Source organism: Coloeus monedula, assembly GCF_965178545.1.
Source record: "Coloeus monedula genome assembly, chromosome: 16".
Lineage (NCBI taxonomy): Eukaryota > Metazoa > Chordata > Aves > Passeriformes > Corvidae > Coloeus > Coloeus monedula.
Window position 1 is genome coordinate 1,414,885 of NC_138796.1, and position 22,840 is coordinate 1,437,724.

General features: G+C 37.3%; 1 protein-coding gene across 1 annotated transcript in view; it reads right to left on the reverse strand.

Moving 5' to 3' along the window:
• Nucleotides 1-22,840, reverse strand: part of SMG1 (SMG1 nonsense mediated mRNA decay associated PI3K related kinase) — a 59,383-nt gene that overhangs the window by 18,022 nt on the left and 18,521 nt on the right. The window contains exons 7-38 of the mRNA XM_082291931.1: nucleotides 22,238-22,363; nucleotides 22,071-22,143; nucleotides 21,290-21,387; nucleotides 19,635-19,808; nucleotides 18,450-18,674; nucleotides 18,237-18,338; nucleotides 17,530-17,799; nucleotides 16,862-16,992; nucleotides 15,986-16,147; nucleotides 15,393-15,511; nucleotides 14,834-14,921; nucleotides 14,651-14,752; nucleotides 13,908-14,048; nucleotides 13,414-13,613; nucleotides 12,981-13,177; nucleotides 12,111-12,278; nucleotides 11,182-11,336; nucleotides 9,969-10,114; nucleotides 9,102-9,303; nucleotides 8,071-8,180; nucleotides 7,538-7,685; nucleotides 7,004-7,163; nucleotides 6,237-6,357; nucleotides 5,348-5,596; nucleotides 4,771-5,055; nucleotides 3,650-3,794; nucleotides 3,238-3,376; nucleotides 2,716-2,946; nucleotides 2,445-2,622; nucleotides 1,676-1,837; nucleotides 1,166-1,383; nucleotides 820-974 (exon numbers count right to left, since the gene is read on the reverse strand). Coding sequence (XP_082148057.1) covers nucleotides 820-974; nucleotides 1,166-1,383; nucleotides 1,676-1,837; nucleotides 2,445-2,622; nucleotides 2,716-2,946; nucleotides 3,238-3,376; nucleotides 3,650-3,794; nucleotides 4,771-5,055; nucleotides 5,348-5,596; nucleotides 6,237-6,357; nucleotides 7,004-7,163; nucleotides 7,538-7,685; nucleotides 8,071-8,180; nucleotides 9,102-9,303; nucleotides 9,969-10,114; nucleotides 11,182-11,336; nucleotides 12,111-12,278; nucleotides 12,981-13,177; nucleotides 13,414-13,613; nucleotides 13,908-14,048; nucleotides 14,651-14,752; nucleotides 14,834-14,921; nucleotides 15,393-15,511; nucleotides 15,986-16,147; nucleotides 16,862-16,992; nucleotides 17,530-17,799; nucleotides 18,237-18,338; nucleotides 18,450-18,674; nucleotides 19,635-19,808; nucleotides 21,290-21,387; nucleotides 22,071-22,143; nucleotides 22,238-22,363 — 5,180 coding nt within the window. The remainder of the gene's footprint in view (nucleotides 1-819; nucleotides 975-1,165; nucleotides 1,384-1,675; nucleotides 1,838-2,444; nucleotides 2,623-2,715; nucleotides 2,947-3,237; nucleotides 3,377-3,649; nucleotides 3,795-4,770; nucleotides 5,056-5,347; nucleotides 5,597-6,236; nucleotides 6,358-7,003; nucleotides 7,164-7,537; nucleotides 7,686-8,070; nucleotides 8,181-9,101; nucleotides 9,304-9,968; nucleotides 10,115-11,181; nucleotides 11,337-12,110; nucleotides 12,279-12,980; nucleotides 13,178-13,413; nucleotides 13,614-13,907; nucleotides 14,049-14,650; nucleotides 14,753-14,833; nucleotides 14,922-15,392; nucleotides 15,512-15,985; nucleotides 16,148-16,861; nucleotides 16,993-17,529; nucleotides 17,800-18,236; nucleotides 18,339-18,449; nucleotides 18,675-19,634; nucleotides 19,809-21,289; nucleotides 21,388-22,070; nucleotides 22,144-22,237; nucleotides 22,364-22,840) is intronic.

Here is a 22,840-nt window from a genome sequence, read left to right on the forward strand (position 1 = left end):
AAAATTATTACTTCTCTAAAATGAGGTCTTCAGTTATGATCATATTAAAATGAAGAGTATTTTGTTCCACATTGAATACATGCTCCTCTGAACCATACTTTTTTTTAAAAAAAAAACCATTTGAAATGCATTGCTCACCACCAGAAACCCTGATTAGAAGCTCTGAGAAGAAATTACTTCAAGCAACTGATTTCCTTTAATTAAGGACCTTTTTACTACTACTTCTTGAGGATGCACCACACTATAAAGAAGGGGGAGAGAGATTCAGATCATTCTGTTCTCCCATTCCATGTCAGCCCTGACTACAGAATACAAGAGACATTCTTAAGTTTAGCCAGGTGCCCAGTGAATGGATCTGCTTTTCCACTGTTCCATTCACAGGAGAACCCAGGTGAGGCAAAAAGACAGACTTGATCAACACTGAAAACTAAAAGCAGACAAAGACATTCTGTTTGCTCCAAATACCTGCATTTACAGTTATCTTTAAATAGATTACACCCTTCAACATGCTTATACTCATTTCATCTGACTTGCAAATCAAGAACTATAGGATTTCATCATCCACAACTTAATATACATTGGGTTCTAACACGTTATTACTAAAGAAATCACACCATGGACTCGCAGGTAGACTGTCTCTCTCATTTGATTGCAGTACTACATGCAAAATGTTCCTGAAATAAGGCCCCAGGCTTAAAAAGCAGCAGCTGGGACAGTTTGAATTCAGGAGCAACAGCACCATTGATCCGTTTGACTGCGCGCTTCCCCAAGAACAAACATTTTTGAGTAATACAAGTGACCATCATAACAAAGACATACTTCCGTAAAGTGTTGTTGTTTTGGACCCTCTTGACCTCATCTTCCAGTTGTTGAATCCGTCTGAGGACGTACATGTGCTGCTGCAGTAAAACTCCCAGCCAAAGCTCATCCCAGAGAACTGTAACTCGGCGCAGCTCAGCCACGAGCATCTGAACCTGTGTAAAGTAAGATGCACTTCTTTTACAGGAACTAGTATTCAGACTTTTTTTTGCAGATGAACAGGTTGAAAACAGATGACAGCCTAACAGCAAGGACACACCAAACTTTCAGTAGGCCAACACCCAAGATAGACAAATTACGTATTTGTAGTTCAAGTACCCAAGTCCCACACATTTGGATTATTTACCTGCAATACCATTGTTGGATTTGCAGCAGAGAGCTTCTCCACAATTTTGCTGTAGCAGTCTTGCATCATTGCTTGATCTTCATTTAATCCAGCTTTGGTATCATCTTTACTACTTTCCTGGGAAGCTGGGGTGCTCCCTCCATCACATTCACCACCCAACAGTTCTTCTCCTTGAATATTACCTAGCAAAGTAGGGATGGCAGAAGGCAGCTTGTTTCCTAAATTAAAAATAGATGATAAAATAGTAGGTATAGGAAGATGTATCACTTCATGGTTTACTTAGAATGAGGTCCCCATTAAGTACTAGTGAAATATACAAAAAATATGCAAAATTGCAAAGTCTGGTAAGTCAGATTAAGGGTATCAGTGAGGTGCCATAATAAAAATATTCTTAAGACACAAAGTATCAGAGTTACTGAGAAAACAAAAAACCACCTCAGTGACATTTTATCCAGTATATAACAATATATTAGCTTAAGTTTATTTGAACACTTTTTCTTTTCTCCGCACCTGAGGTCTGGGACTCACTGCTAAGTGAAATGGTCCCCACTATGGCAGGATAGAGGATGAGATGAGGAGAATCCTGAGCAACCCGACACAGTAAGTTGCAGATGCTCTGACGAACGTACACTTCTGGGTGATTGAGGCGGGAGAAAAGCTGGGGTATGATACCTGCACAAAGAGGAAAAGGAATGTGCTGATTCACTTCATTCCACTTCAAATGAGGTAGAATTTTATATTTAAAAGCATGGCTTTTTGTGCATAGGGAGAACATCAACCAAAGAAGTACAAATTTACTAATTTACAAAAAAGTCCAAAAGAAAGTGCGATTTTACAATAGGTGGCCTCCTCTTCTTTCCCTCCCACACTAGCTCCATAACCTTTTAGGGAAAGTCCCTGAACAACCAGAACCTGCAGGGTAGTGACTAACAAGTACTTCTGAAACTTGTGGCTTTAGTTACACATCTTTCTCAACTATAGCTAGAAAAAACCCTCCCTGTTTGTTTTTTAAAGTGGTCATACGATGCAATACTTCATAAACCACATCTCCTTTCTCCCTCCCATGTCTTCAAGTGGGGGAAGGAGGGGATCAAAATCTGTGCTACTTACCTACTTCACAATCAGAGTGTATGGCAGACTTTAACGACATCATTTAGTAAAAGACAGTCTTGTTCCACCATGATTAAATAGAAATTTTATCAAAGTGCAATTAACAGCTTTCTGCATTTAGAGAAAATGCCTCAAAATCAATTTTAACAAGTAGATAACATGTATTTACCTCTCCAAGGAGCAGTAGGTGTAGTTTCTAGCCCATGCTCTAGATACTGTCTAAGTTCTCCAGCATGTTTCACAAGCAATCGTAACAGTCTCAGGGTTGCCATCACAATTACATCATCAGTGCTTTGCTCAGAGGTGTTTCTTAAGTGCAGTCTGGGATCTTCTTCATCAAGTGGAACCTTGAAACCAAGAAATACTCCCCTAAGTATACAGTTCATATAATCATTTAGAAAAGTTTGTTGAATGGTTTCCACATCAACATGAACACTAACCTGACCAGCATTGAGTTTGAGGAAAGTGAAGTATGCACTGCAGGACAGTTTATAGAGACTGAAGATTCTGTCTACAACTTTCCTCCAGACTTTAATTAATCCTTCTGTTGCATTTTCATCAAGATCTGAAAGCCAGGGACAACTTGTTAATAACTGGCGCCATATCACATCCACCATATCATCTTCTTCATTGTCCTCATTTTCAGTGATTTGTAGAGTTATATCTTCATCCTAAATGCAAATAAAGGGAAAGCAGATTTGATTAAGTCCTCCAACAATTTCTATAAGCAATCTTAGTTCCTAAGTCAGTTTTTGTCTAGCAACTCATGCAACTGCATTACTTGATCACATTACCATAGTTCACCCAACAGGTGTGTGACCCCTTGGGTAAAAGATGGTTTCTTGCACTGTCTGAATTTAACTTTAAGACACTTGCAAGAGTTAACATGAATTGCAAGAAGAGGAAAATAAGCTTCATGCTGAAGCTCAACACTTTTTTTAAGCGAGCAAATCTACACTTACTTGAATCCCAGCGGGCCGACACACTGCCTGCCCAAGAATCCCATAGATTTTCTCTTTATCCTCCTCTGCAATGTTGTCTGGAAGCAAGCTCTGAACCTCAGATTTCTCCCGGGGAAGCAGCCGAACACCTTCTCCCTGACTGTAACATTTAAGGAATTATTGATCCCCATTACATCAGTATTTGTAGAGCTACTGAAAGTCTATATATTAAACTTTCTGAAGGAAGAAATCATCTTTATCTCAGAATTAAACTAGCTTTGTTTTACAGAGGGCAAGTAATCAAGAAAATATTCATTTCTCTGCTCACATGCAACTTCAGACTACAAACAACAGTAATCCTAAGTACATAGCTAAGGTTTATCTTAAGAAAACCAACTGTGCTGTATAAATTCAAGCACCAAGCTGAATTTACCTGGCATTATCAACTACTTTGCGGCCCCATCTATAAGCCCAGCTAGCCAGGGCTGCCCAAGACTTGGCTACTTCAGGTGCCTGTACTGAAGACAAGTGATACAGCTGGCCCAAGATGAAGTCTGGTTCTCCAACTCCAATGTTTACTGTGATGGGAGAAACAGAGTAACACGTGTTACAACATAAAACCACTTCTGACTTCTTAACACAGAAAATAACACCAAAAATAATGGGTATATAGTATTTTTTTAGTAAAATTAGTACCTAACAGTGCAAAATTTTCCAAAATGCCATTATTTTTGAGTTCTGACACTGCTTCAAAATAAAGCCCAGTTTCCATTTGCCAACAACCACTGCTGATACTCTACAATTCTTTCCTCTTTCACAGAAAGGTGGAACTGAGGCAAGGAATTCATGATCTCCAAAGGAGCTCAATGCTCCACAGAGCAGAATTCTATGAAGTACCCAGGGCACTGTGACTGTGTTTATTTGTGTATGTATTTCTTTTCTTTGCCATCTAGTCAGAAAGCACCTACTGTTCAACATTCACCAACAGCTCTAAAATAATTCTGACTCTGCATGACAGGAACTAAGTTATTTATGAAATCCATGTTTAAAGACACAATTTATCTTAACATTTAAAGAAAAGTCTGCTGGCAATTAGGACTGAACACATTCTGCAGCAACAACAGAAGTGTTCAGATTAAGCATAGTTTAAAGAAAAAATCTAAAGTACTTTTCACGCTTATGGGGACCTTAGTAACACAAATCCTGTCCATGCTTAAACCTGAAAGATCCAATTCAAACTTCAGCAAACACACAAGCTGAAAGCAAACACACAGAACAATAGCTGATATCCTCAATACAAAATAAACACATCCCAGTTTCATCAGGCCACCATTACTTGAACAAGAAAAATGTGACAGAAACATGAAATATTATTAAGGTCTTTGGGTTTTTTAACTGTGTATAGTTACCCATTGTACAAAATACCCTTGACACATGTATTAGGAAAACAAATATATGAGTGATGGAGCGTTTAGTCTTTATCAGTACAGCTGGTGTTATCCCTCAGTGTAATTATCAGTAGCTAATTTTAAGAAAGAATGAGAACAAATCTACCTGTAGATTCACTTTCAATCCTAGGGTATTCATCTTCTAGTGCGTTAACAGCTGGCAGATCAATCAAATTATATATGTTTTTAGACAAGGTAGACAGACCAGTGTGATTCTGCTGCTGTCGAGCTCTGTATACTTGTTTCAACTGTCCTGAGATCTCTTTCCATTCTGCTTGAATCCATTTAGCCAGTGTGAGAATAGATTTAGCAACTGCATATTCGGCTTTGGCAGACTTGCAGAAAGATATGGCACAAGAACTCAGCATTTCCATGGCATGTGTTGACTGACCTGCACATCATGAAAAGCAGATCTTCAGTACACTGTTAACATTATTTAAAAACAATTCTGAAATTCAGCACACTCAAGAGTTTGTAGCAATATATTTTTACACAGAAAATTCTCTTTTGAAGTTAAAAAGGACAAGCATGAAAAAACTTGTGAAAACACTTTCAGACAGACAACAGCTAATGGGATGAAATCAGTTCCTAATGATACTGCCCTGTTGTGACTTCTCCAAGGTGAGGGGAATTAGCCTGGTTATGAGGAAAAAAAGCTCAAGACACTACAACATAACACCCACCTGCTGTGTATAATAACTTTGTTTTCTCAATATCCAGTTCAGGACCCCATTTTTCATCTATCTGACCTGGTGCAGACAATTTTTTAAAGTGCTGGACTAAGTCCTGTGCAGTGGTGGTTTTCCCCAGCTGAACTTCACTGCACTGGGCGAGCAGTCGTGTAGCCAGGGCGATGTTTCCTCGCTTCCGTGCAAACTTAGCTGCTGTTAAGCCCAGTTCCATAAGATGGCTTTTAATTGGGACTGTTGGTTCTAAGGAAGGGAGCAAGACATTATAAACAAAAGTATTAAACCATTATCTGACACACACAGAATTTCTGCCCAAGGTATTCTGCACATGGCCACCAGTAAAAAGTTGTTCAGAAATTTAGATTGCTCCATTTCTGTCTGGAATATTTATATACCCCATCTCAAACAAAAATTATATCCATAGATTATCTGCTGGGCAAAAGATTTTTTTGCACTATACCATTCCTCTTAGCTAATAAACCTACTTGTCCCCTGACAGAACTTTTTTGTCCCACTACTTCTTACCATCCTGCACATTTAAATGGCTTTCATGACTGTTTTTGAAGACCCATTATTCATAATGTTGAAGCGTTCAAAAGTGAAAGCAGTTAAATATGAAGTGATGAGCAAGTAAGGGGTTATTAGGAGAGAAGTATACAACTATTAAACACTTCAGAATGTTGTTTTTCTTTTTGACACTGTCTACATCACAGCAGTAATCAAGACAATGAGTAGTAAAGCAAGACACCTGAAGGAAAAAACTTGGCTTTTAAAAAGTACTCCCATCTAAAAAATAGAAAAAGACAACTGCTGCTTTCAGCAGAAGACTGAAGTTCAAATTCTGTATTTACTTTTCATAACACCATAATGAGGGCTTACACACCTTTAAGCTTTTCCATCAGCTGATTCTGGTACACCGTGTACCTCAGTGCATGCATCCATGGCCTTACATCGTGCTGCTTGCATGACCTCAAAGCTTCATTGAAGAGAGGTACAAGACAGTCCTGGAAGAGGCACAGAAATTGCAGGGTTGTGATAAGAGAACTTTACTACAATGCATTTTCATTAATTAAAACCAAAGACCATTTTAGAGCAAACATTCTTATTTGCATTAGTAGCAACACTTTATCATTAACTAAGAGAAATACGTTTTATGCTTGATTTTGAGACGATAACACTAAGAATTGCTCAGAATCAAGCAGAATTGTTTTCTGAACAATGTGACTAGAAATTAGATCTAGAACATTCCTGTTCTAGTGGTTGAAGTTGACACTTGGTTTTTAATTGCTGAAGTGATTTTTAAATTAGAATATTTTTAAGTTGCCTGGAAAGTAAATTGCATGCGTTGTAGGAATAAGTGTTACAACGTATTCAGAGAAGAATTACCCACACTCTAAAAGGCAACTACCAATAACACTTCAAAAATATTCCAAGTGTAATTGAAAGAGATGCTTTATAACTACAGAAAGAGTCCAACTGAGATGTAAACTTGTAACAACTTGGGTCAAGGCACATTAGAAAACTAAATGAGGTCTTTTCACAGTATGATTAAGAATCAAAACAATTAATGTATGTTTAATATTCAATATTCCATGACATGACATGGAAAAAGACATGATCCCAATTTAGGTTTTAAACACACAGAATTACCTCTGATGTGAGCCTGTTGCACACAGTGTTTTCCAGAGCAGAAGAACAATACAACTGCAGAGTGCTCAACACTGGTAAAGACTGAGACACGGTGAGCGTGGACAGTCGCAAAGGCCCAATAGCGATGCGGGATGTCTGCTTTAAGTACTTAATAAGATTTCTGAAATAAAAGGATCAGGACAGTAATTTTTCTTAGCTAGACTTTAAGAGTAAATAGTCATATCAAAGTTACTGAAGAAAAACCAAATTCAGTATCTTGAAAAAGATGAGGTGTTGCAACATCATACAAGTTACATTACAGTACTTTATTATTGAACTGACACGCAGAAGTACTTTATCAACTCATGTACTTTATAAACTATATAAACTCCAAGTCAAACATCGTCTCATTTTTCTTGAGTAAGCTTATAACTCACAACAGCTAGAACTGGCAGCAAACTACCATGGATGCTGAAGCTTTACACAGTTATGTTTAACAAACTAGAAGAGGTTTTCACAGTGTATTACATTAATTCATAGCACATTTCAACTTACTCAGATATTGACTGCCACTTTTGCTCCTGTTCTATGTGGTTTACAGCTGTTGCCAGACATACTGAACTTCTCAAAAGCTGTACTTCAACTGCTTTTTGAAGTTCTCTGGGATCAGGACTTAGCATATTAGGAAGGAGCTTCTTCATGTCTACATGGAGATTAAACAATTTAAATCAACTAGAACTGCCAAATTTTATCAAGTTTCACCATCTGAGAATTCATTTTTGACAGTAAGGAAGTTTGGAATAAAACCCTTTTAAAGAAATATGCATTATATTTATGTATGTATTCATATCAGAAATTCATCACAGATTATTTATAAACAGTTACATTAACTCCAGAAAACACACTTGCATCAACATTTAGGATGACCACTGCCAATCATTTTGAAGCTTGATTCATAAAGTTTATGGTCAGTCCACTGAACACAGCAAACTGCATTCAGAAGTTTCAGTCTGTCATTTACAGAGACAGATACATGAAGAAATATTTACTTTTGCATCTGAAGTAAATGTTAATTTATGCATTTATACCTATTTTTTCTTTGGATCCCCCTGCAAGCAGGTTGATATTTTCTCCTGGTAATAATTCTAGTTGTTCAGTGCACTCAGTAAGTTGTCCAGACTCAAAGCTGCTCAAAGATCTGCAATTCAATGTTTACAGTTTTACTTTCACATTTCTTACTTCACTCCAGTTGCTAAGTGTATTATACAGCAAAAAGAAAAGACTCAAGACTAACTCCAAGTCCTACAGAGCACTTATGATAAATTCTAAGCAGAAATCTCCATTATACGTACAATAGAAGGCACTAGTTCTGCACCAAATGAAAGAATCCAGCATCAGAGTGAAAGAAAAGCCCCTTTCTCTGACAGAAACAGTCACCTTCTCAGACCTGCAAGATTTTACTCCACTGCTACCTTCTGTGCTTTTATTTTCAAATCAAGAAATTTCAGCCAAAAGGATTTTACTATGTTTGCTACAATCATGCAGGAATGGAAAGCAATCAGGTTGTCAAACAAAGGATCCTTAAACTTTGAAGGGCTTTCAATGTCACAAGTATATTTTCATGAACCAGAAAAATATCAAAGGTCAGGAAATAAATGCACAAGCTACAATTCTAAATTCCTTTCTAAAAAGAAATAAAAATAAAAAATTAAGCAGCCAAGACCACTTCTTTCCTATACTTTTTACATTAAATTAATAAAATAAGATATGTTTAAGACCTGTACCACTGAAATACATTTTATTTAAGTTGTGCAAAAGGATGTATCTTCTGCTGAGTGCAGCAGAATAAATTTGGGATCTTTTTTCTTCAATGAAGGATTTTTTTCTTGAATACTAAGCAGCCTCAAGGTACAGCAGCTATTTAGAAGGATGTTGCCTCTTCACTCATCTCTAAGTGTCATGGCCAAGTTTTCACCCTCCCAAGAACACACCCTTCTTTCTTTGCATGCCTCTATTTAGAAACCAACACCCAATTTTTAAAATCCACTAAAACTTTAATATTTCAGTTGCAAAATAATGAACTCTAAGGTGCTGTTGAATAAATTAATTGTACCCTTACTTTATGTAGTTAAAATCTGCTTTCAGGTTGATTGAGGTATTACTATTGCTTTTCTTCAGTTCATGGACCATGTTTTGCCACTCCTGAACAGCAGCCCAGTCCGCAATGGAAATGTAACATTCACATGCCTTGTTACCCAGGTAGTTTATCACTTCAGGAGAAGAGTCACTTGGCTTAGTCAGAACAGTTTTTCTAGTTTCTCCTGTGAAATGAAAAAAATTTATATAAACACACACATAAATATATATTTTAAAAAGCAGTTCTATTACTCAAACATTACTTCTATGTCTTTTGCAAGAAAAACTCTTAATTTTAAAAAAATCAAATAGTTACACAACTTTTACAGTATTCTTCCACTGACACACTTTCTACGGGAAAAAAGAACCTTTTCAAAAGAGGTTTTGAAAAAATTTGGTTCATATCTGTAAAGTAGCATCAAAACAGAAAAACAGAACAACTAAATTAGGAACAAAGAAGGTTCATTTTCAAAGATGAAACAGAATGCTGCAACCAAGTCTTAGCAGTTAAAAACCTCTGAGTAACTAGTGCACTTATGATACAATTATGTCACAAACACGAAGGTTTACGTTATGATGATCTAAAATAAACTAGATTTAAATTACTAAGTTACAGAATATTTTACCTATTACCTTTAGTGTCATTCAGCTAGACCTCAGTACTGCAAACCCTCCTATGTACACATAATATTGGTTTCAAGAGCACTAAGTGTTCAGTTTAACAGCAGACAGAAACAGGTTTCCAGATTTCAGAGTTAGCCATTACCGCCTGTGCATCATTCAATGTTCTCATTTTATGCACACACATTTACAAGATTGCATTTCTCTTAAAAAGAAAACAAACACTGACCATTCAAGGAATGCTTTGGGCTGGCATTATTCACACTGCTTGAATTGGCCAACTTCAGAACAGTCTTGTCAAAGCCTGTTATACAGCAATCCACTCCAGTCATGGAGCAGAGGTGCTCCTGGTATTCCGCAGTCGCTTTTTCAAACCTAGAACAGTTTCATATTCCAGTCAGAGTCTTAAAGAACCAGGCTGGGGTTTTTGTAAATAGACTAGATTCTGAGCATTATTTTACCCCCATACTCAAAAAGCTCATATCACCTTCAGCAAAAGAAAGGGGTTAAGACAGGATACGAGTTTACTGGCTGAATTTCCAGGTTATAGCATAGGATAAAAGCTTGTCCATACAAGTTTTAATGTCAACTTCAAATCAAGTAGAGACACAAGGAAATAAATGAGTTTTATACTTGACTGTCACAACTTTAACCTGAATGAGTAGAGCTGAATAGTGATTAAATATATATCATTGATTAGAGAATTGCAAAACTCCATCTAGGGCAATAATTCACACTTGAACCTTGACATTGCTGAGAAACTTCTCACCTACTACAAAACTGCATGTGATTTTAAGGAACTTTACAAAAATGAGAAAAAGTTATAAATTTAAAACATCTTTTTTGTTTGTTTGGGGATTTTCACATGGAAGGTAATTAATGAAAGGTGCCCTTCTTCATTCCATACAGAAGAAAGGATGCATTCCTTTAAGGAGACCACACAGTCAAGGCACACCCCATCTGTAATGATGACCCACTTATTTGTATCTGTATGCAAAGATTCTACTGCAATAGACAGAGAAGCCACTTTTTCAAATGTGAACGAAAACTGCAAAGCATATTCCTCTCTTGGCAAACTGAGTCAGGTAATCAGACCACACAGTGATCACAAACTTCACTAGAAAATATTTAAATTAGTAACATTTTGCAATGGAAAATTAAATACAATACAAAAAACCCAACATTACTGTGTAGGATAAACTAACAAAAGCAATTTAAGAACACAATTTATATTCAAATCCTGGTAGTTTAATTAAAACTAACAGCTAAAACACCTGAAAGTGCTAGATGCATCAGGTATCTCTGAAAAGATACACGGACTATAATTGACACAAATTACATCAGCAGCCTTGACTTGTGCCACAATTTGAAAGACTCAGAATTTTCCACAGAAAGAAAAAATGTCCCAAGTTTGTAGCATCCAATAATTCACAAAAACTCACCGCCCTTCTGCTTGCTGAGCTACGGAATTGATCCAGGAGAGAGACTTCCCAACCACAGCAGAAGACCAGACAGCAATACCCTGAATAGCTTCAGGACAGTGAAGCTCACATAATGCTTCTACCAGCATCATAATTGTCACTTCCAATTCATTTCCCTAAATGCAAACCAAAAGTGTTATTTAGCAAAACTCATCCATTGCAGGAGCCACACATCTGTGGGTAAATACTCAGAAATGGTGCAGCAGTATTTCATTATATGCATCCACAAGTGCTCCTCACATCCATCCACTGCGCTGCTTTTGGAAAAGCAGAGGTGCCAAGGGAAGAGTATGTGCTGTGAATCCACAGCCTGAACATGAATGGTTAGCAATCACTTTGTGGTGGTTTACACCTACATGGACATTCATTGAGGATCATGAAGCAACAAATATCTATCAAACCTCCTTTGGCAAAACATTTAAGCAAATCAAGTTTGTACTGAAGAAATATTCATCCTTTTCTAGAAGGCTTTAACTACTTTATCCACCCATCCCACCCCCGTATTTATCTGCTAGTTAGAGGAAGGATCCCCCCATGACACAACCCTGCTTCTCCTCATACCCACAGGTAAGCAAAGACATCACACTGCCACGAGCTTGGGATGGCCTCATACTAATGCAACACCAGTTTCACAAGGTTTCCACTAAATCAGAAACTGCTCAATTGAAACTGTGAATGAACTATAGCACTCATTCCTGTGTAGTATTTGACCACACATCTACAGTGCATCCTACAACCACAACAAAATCATACAAATTAAAAATGTGGCTTTAAATAACTCATTCTTTTACAACCAGTTGGTTTAATAACTACTGATTGTCTTAGCTTAGTTATTCTAGAATATCATGGTAAATATTTTTGCAATAGTCTACAGAGTTTGAAAAGAGTACCTGAGAGATGCTATTATTAGTTTTCATTTCTGTGAGCAAATCAAATCCATGCCTGACTGTCACAGCAGGCTGGCCAGCCAGCAACCCAACCCTCATGATGGAAAGTCTAATCCGTGTCAGCCAATCCTGGCATGTCTGACGATTGGTGTAAAAGAACGTCCTGATAACCTTCAGGGACAGAAAAGAAATTTCACAACAACATTCTTCTGTACAAACCAAAATAGTTAACTGACTGATACTTTTATCATAGGCAGGAAGGTTTCTTTTCTCCAATTTTCAACTGAGAGATGAAGAAACAGATAAAATTCTGCATCTTTAATTTTATTCAATGTAAATGGTCTGAAATCACACAAAGCATGCAACTGGCCAGGTACACTGGCAAGCAAGAAGTCTTAATAGGAACTGTCTATAAATTATGTACCAGTGTCACATTAAAGTCTGGTAATTATACAGCTTATTTCAAGAGCAAAGAATGTTTTGCACTTGGAACTACACAAAAGGGTATGTTGCTTATAAATAATTACTACATTCCTCAAAAAGCAATTTAAACCCTCAAATAACTGTGTTACTTTTTAACAGGATTGCTGACAATCTACAAATAAATGACTGCTACAAATCAGAGATACTACAGGCTTGCTGGGTTTGTACCAGTATACAAGCTGGTACTCCAGAAACAAAGCCTGGTTTAACATGTTCTGTAGGAACACACAATGTTCTTAGGAATAAGCCAAAGTCCAAGTTTTTTTTAACAGTCTCAAACTTAGTTTGAGAAGTTTTTCTGAAACTCTGGCTAAGAACTGCACAACCCTGAAAACACTGTTCATTCAACAGACTGCTCCAAGCAACATCAGCACTGTAAGGCAGACGAACCTTGGGTGGAGAGGTAAGGGCGTTGGCACATCCTTCATATGCATTGTACATCAGTTTTTCCAAGTTCTCCAAATACTGCAGAAGGAGAACAAGCCTAAGCTGGTTGCTACTGTGTCCTTCATCGTTGTCTGCAGTAGTCCACTGGCTAACATCTTGATCAGGGTTTAACGTGTGCGCTGCAAGGCTCCTAATAATACCTACACATTTTACCAAAACACAGGGGAAAAAAGTTACCAGATGGTATTGTACTGAAATGGGTTGAGGGATAGCAATGCTATCTCTCAAAATCTACCACAAGCTAACAGTAATTATACTTAGAATTTATAAGCACTGAAAAATAAAGCCATAGTGCTCCTTGCCTTGGCCATGAAGACCTTGGCTTCACAACCTTACCAAAAAATCTCATTAAAATAAAGTGTATTTTTTACTTTACCTTCAATTGTTTGAAATGTATCTTGGGCTCTCCCCAGAGGAGTTCGTAGCTTTGAGAGAACAGTGAACTGAGCTGCTTCCCAGACAGCCCATTGCCACAGGACAGCATCAGTCTTCAACAGGTTCCGAGGGATGGTTGGCTGATCTCTCTTATCTAGTCTCTGACAGCTATAGAATAACCTTTCTAACCAATTATCCTTCCTGCAAGAAAACATCAGCGCATTAACACAAGTTTATACTGTACACACTTCACCTCCTGATTGCTCACAAACAAATCTCTCACAAAATTAATTTCCAAGCAGCAATGTGCACAGGAAAATATGCCAAAAGGTATGTCTTTAAGACATTTATAAATATTTATAAATACAAAAAAATATTTAAAATAAAGCAATGTAGTTTGTAATGATAATAAGGTATTTTAAACTAAATGTAACTCGGACTTGTTTACTAGACAGTCAAACTTTCACAGATTTCAGTTCTACAAGAAGTTCTTACCCAGTTCGGTGGAGATTCCCATACAAAATAAAACTAATGACATCAGAGAAATCCTGGGGGTGGAATGTATTACTTGGAGCTTTGCTCATGTGACTTCTTATAGCCAAAGAAATTTCCTGTATTTCAGTGTGGGTACGGTTACTGCAGGAAGAAGGGGAGAGGGAAAACAACCCATGCTACAATGTACTTAAATAAATCAAAAAAAAGTTGTGTAAGAGAGTTACACACACACACTATATATATATATATATATATATATATATATATATATATATATATGTAGTGACTAGAACTAAATATACACTTTGGTATTAATACCAAGTGCTTTCAGAATTCAGGTCTTCAAGACAAATTATAGGACATAATATTGCTCAAGTTGTAGCACATGATATTGCTGAAGCTCTGGATAACACGGACCTTCACAGGTATTCAGTATTTGCTTCAAGAAGTCATGCATAGCTTATCAAATTTGTTAATTACTTTGTGTTCTACATACTGTTCTTAGACCTGTGAAAGCACAGGAGAGATAACAAGACACTTAGAATCACAGAATCACCAGGGCTGGATGAGACCTTTAAGATCATCAAGCCCAACCATCAACCCAGAACTACCACTGTAAGCTCACACTTTTTGATTTTGAACTAAGACAGTATGATGACTTTCCAATGGCATTACTTTTCAGGTTAAGTGTCACTGAAGAAACTGAAACATTATTTACACTGAAGTTGATCTGAGTGACTTACCTCAACACAACATCTAAAGGAATTGACTTCAGAAGTTTTCCAAAAGCTTGTCTCACACGAGCACCACTATGGACTAGTTGAACACGACACACATCAACACACCTGCAACACCAAAAGGAAGGAGGTGTTACCATCTCCATTATCAGCAAAATTCAAATATTACACACAACTCTGTTCAAGTACCTTTGTAAAAGGTCATCTGGAAGGGAGGAAGACAGGGCATGGAGGCTACTACATGCTTGAAGACAAATGTTCACATCTTCCAGAAGTGCTGAATTAAGGTGTTGGAAGGAGAAAAAAAAAGTTATTCTTGGTGGAATTGGGTAACTTCTGCACTACTCTGCATTTGCCCCCGTATTATTTACAGGTTTTGAAATTGAAACATCACATCACATCATGGAACTGTCCAGTGGTTTTCATAAAGTAATGATTTGTGACTGGGACATTGATCTACCAAAAATGTCACTGATGTGTCAAATCTCTTAAGATTGCATTTTATTTTAAGAAAATTAATTGTTTAAGTAAGACGCAGGGGTCCACTTAAAAAAAAAAACAAAAACAAAAACAAACAAACAAAAAACCCCAAACATAAAAAGAGCGTAAGTTCTTGCACAATACAACCTTGAAACATCCTTAAAGTAAATGCAACAAGTACAGTTGCTACTACCAGTGGGACAAGGCCATTTATGTATTTAATTTTGAAATGTAAAAGACAGTTAAGCAAAAATACACAATATCTTACTGTTTGCTAAAAGTCCTTTGCAAAACTTATGAAAAGACGGGAGAGAAAATAACGGTGCATATGTTTCTGACTTCTTCATCAGAAGAGCCACTTCCAGAGCCCACGTTGTAAGCAGTTTCCTTCAAAAACCAAGAGTTAGTCACTCTCCACAGTTACAGAAAGGTACTTTCTAATAGACCTTAGCCTACTTCACGCTGCACATCAGTATTATACCACAGCTCATACTTTTTAAACAAGGTATTTCTTAACTTTAAAAATGTCCCCGCCTTTCACAGCATTTTGGTAATACAGGATGGCAACTATTGCAAAAGGGTACTTTCAGTGAGCAAACCCTTTCTTTCAGTAAAGTCTGATAGCTCTGCTTCTGCTGGATAGATCTTAGGATGGTTTAAACTTTTCTAGTTTTCATGTATAAAAATGAGCAGCTACTTTTTTTCCACAATTTCATTAATAATGTTTAAAAAAACCCAAAATATTTGACTGGTTAAATTTACCCCAGGTTTCACATATTCAAATTACCCTGGCTTCTGAATTAATGTATTCTACTGAACAAAAAAAAAAAAAATCCCAATTTCTAAGAAAATTTTCCTTACCTGGTATCTTGAGTAAGGTTATCCTTCTTAAGCAGTAGCCCCAAAAGGTTCAGTATGATTGAGAAATGTTTTTTTGTTGCTGTGGTTACAGTACTTATAACTGCTCCATCAAATAGAGAGGGAGAGGAAGAACTGAGGCTACTGGATATGAAATGGTCATGCCTGAAAAGGCAAGGAAAAACAAACTGTAAAACTACAGTTTTACAGTATCCCTAATCCCTAAGATTAGGGATACTCCCCTACAGCTCACATGAGGAGAGAAAACAACAGCAATCAGCAGCAAAAGTTAAACGAACACATACACACACAAACCACACCATGTCGAAATCCAAATATTTTGATCCCTAGCCTAAAAGAACAAAGCTACAATCTGCCATCAGTCCATGCAGGCCAGGAACCTGTTCTCAGCTGTGTCTGGTATCCAATGCTTAGTGAGAAATCACCACAACTAAGAGTGAAAGAGTAACAGTTAAACTGGTATATTCCCTTACTTTGACAACAGTTTCTATTAATAAGGTCTGAAATGCATTTACATCTGTTGTTTACATCTCATTACCTCTCCTAGATCTCTCAGTAAGCAAAATAGTAAATAATCTTTCCTCATTTACTTTCAATGGAGTTCTCCCTCAGTTACCTCTATTCAAACACAGGATTTCTAACCTGCCTTTGAATAAAAGGCCAACTTAAGCCAGGATATGCTTTCCTGGCTGAGATACAGTTTCCCTGTAATTAACAAAAGTAAAAAGTGATCAGGGAAGTTTGGGCAAAAGCTTGATTGTATCAACCTATTTTAATTCATCCCTCCAACAATATATTCTACTCAGATCAGTCCATCCCAGTGCTCTTAAAATCCTGGTGAATTATTAAACCTCATACCTGGAGCAGTGTGAGTACAATGTATAGAGCACTGCGTACTGGACAGCAGGAAAGTGAACTGCTATGTCACCATGAACAATCATCAGGTTTTTACTCAGCAGTGCAAACACAGTCGGTGAAAGGGCCCACATCTATAAAACAATTGCAACACAAGCACAGAAACATAAAAAGGAGGATCTACTTTTAACTGTAATTGTCATACCATTAACTAATGTATTTTGCTTTTTCCCCACAGGAAATAATTGAACTCTATTATTTTCTTTGCTATTTTTTAGAAGTCTGTTAAAAGCAGTTCATGTTTTTATATGGAAGGATCTGGAAAATGTTCTCATATGGCAAATAAACCACCAAAGGATACACTACAGCTTTCACCTGCCTTGATTTTCAAAAGCAATTACTATGATGATCTTAGCATTAAACCATTAATAACCCTGATGAGATGCTCTTCCCTAGAAACTGCTTTTCATTCTGCACCAAACAGAGATACAATCCACCCATTGTTTCCCCTAAGTTTTAATACTGGAAGTTTTTCTAAAACTTAGGAAGTTCAGAGACAAATATGATCATTTTAGTCATACATCTGTGCCCTACTGGAGTAATACATTAATTTTAATAATAAAGTATTTGTTACACTTATTGAAGGAACTGTCTGTAGAGTTTTTACTCACCCCAATTAATGAGTTTTTAGCATTTCCAATAGTACTTAGAGCACTGAGGTCAAATATAACAACAAACTTGGCATTATCCACATTGGATATAAGCTTCTTGAAAGAGTCATGCTGGATTTCAGAACAGGCCTCAGGAAGATGTAAACTATGGAGAAGACTATTTAAAGCACAGGTCATTTCTCCTAGAATCAACCTGTAAGCAGTCTCCAGAACAGGAATGTTCTTCAGGCTCAATACAGCTTGGTATACAGCAAGGGCTGCTGCAACAACCTTGAGAGCATAATTACAGCAATAATTGATTAGAACAAATCATAAAATATACTAATCAGCAACAAAGAATTTAAAATTACTCTTCTTTATCTATGAAAAACTCAGTCTGATACACATACCTATCCTCAGTTTTCTGTACCTCTTACTTAGAGAATCTACTAATTATTTTATTTTCTAGATCATCCACCTAACACACTGAGTATCAGAGCCAGATGAAATAAGGACTTCTCTACGTGAAATGATGGCAAACTTACCAATTTCTTATCAAATCTAAATACTAAAACGAAGAAGTAGGTATATCTGCCTTTTCAGAAGTTTCAGATATTCAGTTAGACTAAAAAAACATATTTAAGATGAGCTAAGTTTTACAGCTTAATCTATTCTAGGAAGTGCATGAAGGCTGTTGGAATACACCTGTAGCAGTTACTTACTCTTACCTCTTTCTCCTTATGATAACGAAGAACAAGTAGTTTAGACTCTGGTATAAATAATTTCTCTACAAATGATGATGGTAGTTTTGTATTTATTTGTTCAACAATCTGGGGATAAAAACCAAAATAAGTATCTTTACCTGAACTTTTACTAATTCTTAAAGACTAATCAAAATACTGTTTTTCTAGTCCCCCACAATAATAAAGACATGTACAAACCAGTGTCAACAGATTGAGGACCGAAATGACATAGTCAGTGCCACAAGTCTGACAATTTTCCATTTGATCTAATCCATAGGTGATGACCATGTCGCAGTGTATGGTCATACTGGGATCCAGGCTGCCAAGTAAAACCCCAACACACTCATTGGCAGCTGTAAGCACAGCTTCAGAAAAGAACACTTGGTTTGCTGCAGTCACACATCTCATTACTCTGTACAGAACCTGCAAAATTAAAAACACAACTGAGTTAAACTCCATTAAAAAGAAATGCTATTTAATTGTATTCACATCCATTTGATATCCTGTCCCATCACCCACTGCAGCTCGATCAAATTCTGAATAATCCTGGCATTACATTTCAGAAGTGTAAGAAAAAACAAAAAAACAAACTTTCAACTGCTTGGCTTCCAGTTCAGGTCGAGACCTACAAAACCTAAGTTCATTGCTCACAATTTCTGTTCAGTTCCAACTAATGTCAACAGAACTCCCCCTGCAAAAGACAGACTAGTTTTCTTCAGCTTTCCTCACAAGAATCCTCCACAGATTAAGGCAGAAGTTACATAATTGTCTTGTCTTCAACTGGGAAATCCACACACTTACTTATCCAAGAAGTTGTGTCCCTCACAAAATTCTGCAAGGACATCAATTCCAGTTGTGCAGGTCATCCAGCAACCACAAGACTTTGACTGTAGATATTTTTATCTTATATCCTCACCAGGTACAGAACTATAGCAGCTACTTAGCATATCATATAGTATTTATTCTGAGTTTACACCATCCTACAGAGCTAGGGAAATTTGCTAAGATTTAATAGATACAATTTCAACAGGAATAAAAACCATCCCATTTTATAAAACCAAACTCCTAACTAGAATTCAGGTTTCTATAGCAGCATAGTTATCTGAATAAACAGTAACATGGTTTCAAAGATAACAAGCAAACTTAGCCACATGAACTTAAAATGCCTAAAAAAGTTAGTTTCTGATACAATTCCCAAGTGTCACTATCACAATCTATACTTTAATAAAATTATTGCAGCACATTTCTTCAAAAAAAATAGATTTAATCAAAGTTGAGAATACATATATTCATGTCACATTCATAAAACCTAAATAAACTCAGTGAATGGCATTGCTGTATGGTGATAAATCAGGTGAGCAACAGAGAAAATTGAGTTCTTACATCAGTTACATAAGCTTCTGTAATTGGTGGTCCTCTGATGGGGCTGAAGCGCTCCCCAATGCTCCTCACCACAGTACTGAACACCCGAAGAAGTGCAGCCAGTTTAGGCAGCGACACCGAGGGAGGAGGAATATCCTCATCTACAGATTCCCCAGAAGCCACATGGCTGAGGTCCTGCAGCACATGAGGTTAATGTATCAGCACACATCATTAACTTACACAAGGGTAAAACATCAAAATATGGGACTGAAAATACTTCACCTCTTTTCCAGACATGAAACTGTACAATCCAATTACAGACATTTACCCAGTACCTCAACTACACGCACACCAAGGTGGGATACAGGCACACAGTGACAACGAGAAGTCACAGGGTAGCAATGAGTTTAGCCACCGAAACAACGTACTCAGACTATAGCTTGTAAATTAAACCAGAGGCTTATGAAGCTCCTGGCCTCTGGAACATGACCATCTGTATTGTTCACTGTTACAACGGCTGTCTGCACACTTGTACCACTCTTCCAAAAATTTCCCATTCCCCAACTGGAGTTGAGATGTTTGACTGGCCACTCCCACCACTCGTGCAAACTGTGTTGATCTGGAGACAGAGTTTACTAACAGAGTGCTCCATGCCAGCTGGCACCAGTGCCTGGGAACATTCCCAGAAGTGCTGATCTCATTAGTTTAGCTGTAGCCTTGGTCTAGCCCACTGTGAGATAAGAAACACTGACTGGAAGCACCTCCTCCATGTTAGCACACGTTATCTTAAAACTCTTCTGTGACTAAGAATACACACATTGACCAGAGCAGCAGCAACCTGATAAGCAGTGATTGACTGCACTGTGAATCCTAAAGCTGCCCCAGCAGAAGCTCTGGTGCACGGAGAAGGACACTGACCAAATTATTGATTCTGCCTTGAGTGACACAAATTATGCTCCAAGTGCAATTTTACCTACAGGACGTGCACATTAACATACACAACATAGTATAATCTCCCTATAAGTATGTATTCATATGAGCACATAGACCTTAAAAGACAGCACTCCCCCCCCCCATCCCAAAGCTCTTCCTTTAATAAGAGCACCAGACAAGCTCTATGCCCTGTTAATTAAAACAAAGGTTATAAAGTCAAAATGAGGTATGTTAAATGAATATAATCTAGTTTTCCATCAGATCCTGCTGCATTATCTCCTGCACAATATAATCTGCTGCTTTATTTTAAAAAAGACAGATTTATCATTAGTCTTGTGAAGCATTAGGATTTCTTCTCTACCCCCAACAGTTACTAGTTCTGAAACACCCTGAGGCTGAACAATTAAAGAAAACACCAAGGAAAGACCATGAATTGTCTTCACATCAGCTCTTTAAAAATGAAGGCACTCATTCCTGTTTGGTCAATTGTTTATAATTTTATTACAACATGATATTCTCCATCAATAACAGCTGAAGGCCTGGTTGTGATACTAATTAAATAGTTGGTATTTGTGCAGTTGGTCATTATACATGACTGAAGTATACTCCATAATTTGGTCCTCTTTTCCCCAGGAAAGCCATATAATTTTACTTTCTACAAATGTAATAGAGCCATAAAAATAACAGCTGTGGATTTATTAAGAAAACCATAACTCTGGTATACACCATAAAGTCTTGTTTACCTCAGCATAAGCTTCCATATCTTCCAAAAACTGACCCAAGAGCGTGGTAGAAAAAGTAAGATCAGCCACCCAAAAGGGCTCCAAGCTCTGCAGCCATCCTGTATAAAAATACCAAGCCAATTAATACAGGGTAACATAAAAATCATTACATTTTAGTTGCATATTGCTGAAGGAAAAGTTGCTAAGAGGAGGTCATCCACATGGAAATACTAACACTAGATGTTTTTAAAATAAATATAAATTGTAACTCCCTCTTCTGTCCTTCTGCAAAAATCCTTTTAAGGTTCAGTTCTGCCCCTCAGCAGTTAAACACTAATGATAGAATCTACGACTATGACACAAGAAACATAATAGACTTGCTGTGAATAACTCCCAAGGAAACTGATAAAGCTATAGGAAAAACTTTCCCCATTTTTTAAATGCCAGTACAGTATCTTTACCACAAAGATTTTCTTAAAGTACTCAGGAAAAAATGTATCCTTTCACAGAGGATATACTAAGACCTATAAATTTATTTAAGTGTTATAAAATTGCACAGAACAATTGGTGCTTAAATGTACCCTGAATAAAGCATCCCATTTTCCCAGAATTATCACAAAATGGCAAATGCAAATTTACTAAAAAGTTAGCAACAAAGTCTCTTGCTACATAGCCAGAAACTCAATTTGGTTTTATGTCAACTTCCACATCAGTGGAACCAAACTTGTGTAAGTAAACCCACAACATCTGCAAGCCAGAGCAGACTCTGAGACTCTCCATGAGCTCCTCTGGCCAAACTTACCAGAGACCTGTTGCGTCAAAGAAGGTTTCTGAGTGTGATCTATGTGCCACCCAACCAGTATGTCCACTGTGTCCTGGAAAGCAAATGTGAAAACAGAGTAATTACCCAATTTGCTGCACCAACACTTCTACTCAAGAAAGAAAACACAGAGGACAAAGAAAGCTTACCCTAAAATTGGTGCTGAAAATGTGTGGGTAGCATCGAGACACCAAAAGGATGCACTTGACACACTTGCACAGTAACTCTGGGGTATCAACATTTTCTAGGATGGACTGCAGGCTGGTCATTACAAGCTGAAAAGTAAAGCAAAGCCACCAGACATTTCACTTCATTAAACACGTGAGAGGACTCATCGTAACAAACTAGTTTGATTCAAACAACAAAACTCTGCTCTTCCTTCAGAAACAAAATGTAAAAAGCATCACATATACTGTACAAAAAGAATCACTTCAAGGGGGCATTTGCTTGAAACATGGCAGAGCCAGGGAACACTCTTCTTTAGTTCTTTAGCCACAGAACAACTGTTGTTTTAAGTCCTATTTCTCCTGCTGAAGCTTTCTGGCTCTGCAAAGTAACTATTAAATTGAAGCACAGACCTGGCATTGCTGTTCTACACCCAAAATAAGAGACCCTAGAACTTGAACACGGGGACATCTTGTCTGCACACATCCTACTCCCTTCTCAGATCTACCCACAATTCACGTTCAAGACCGTAAATAGGAGGCAGCACAAAACAACAAAAAGGTTGGGTTTTGTGTACCATTCCACTT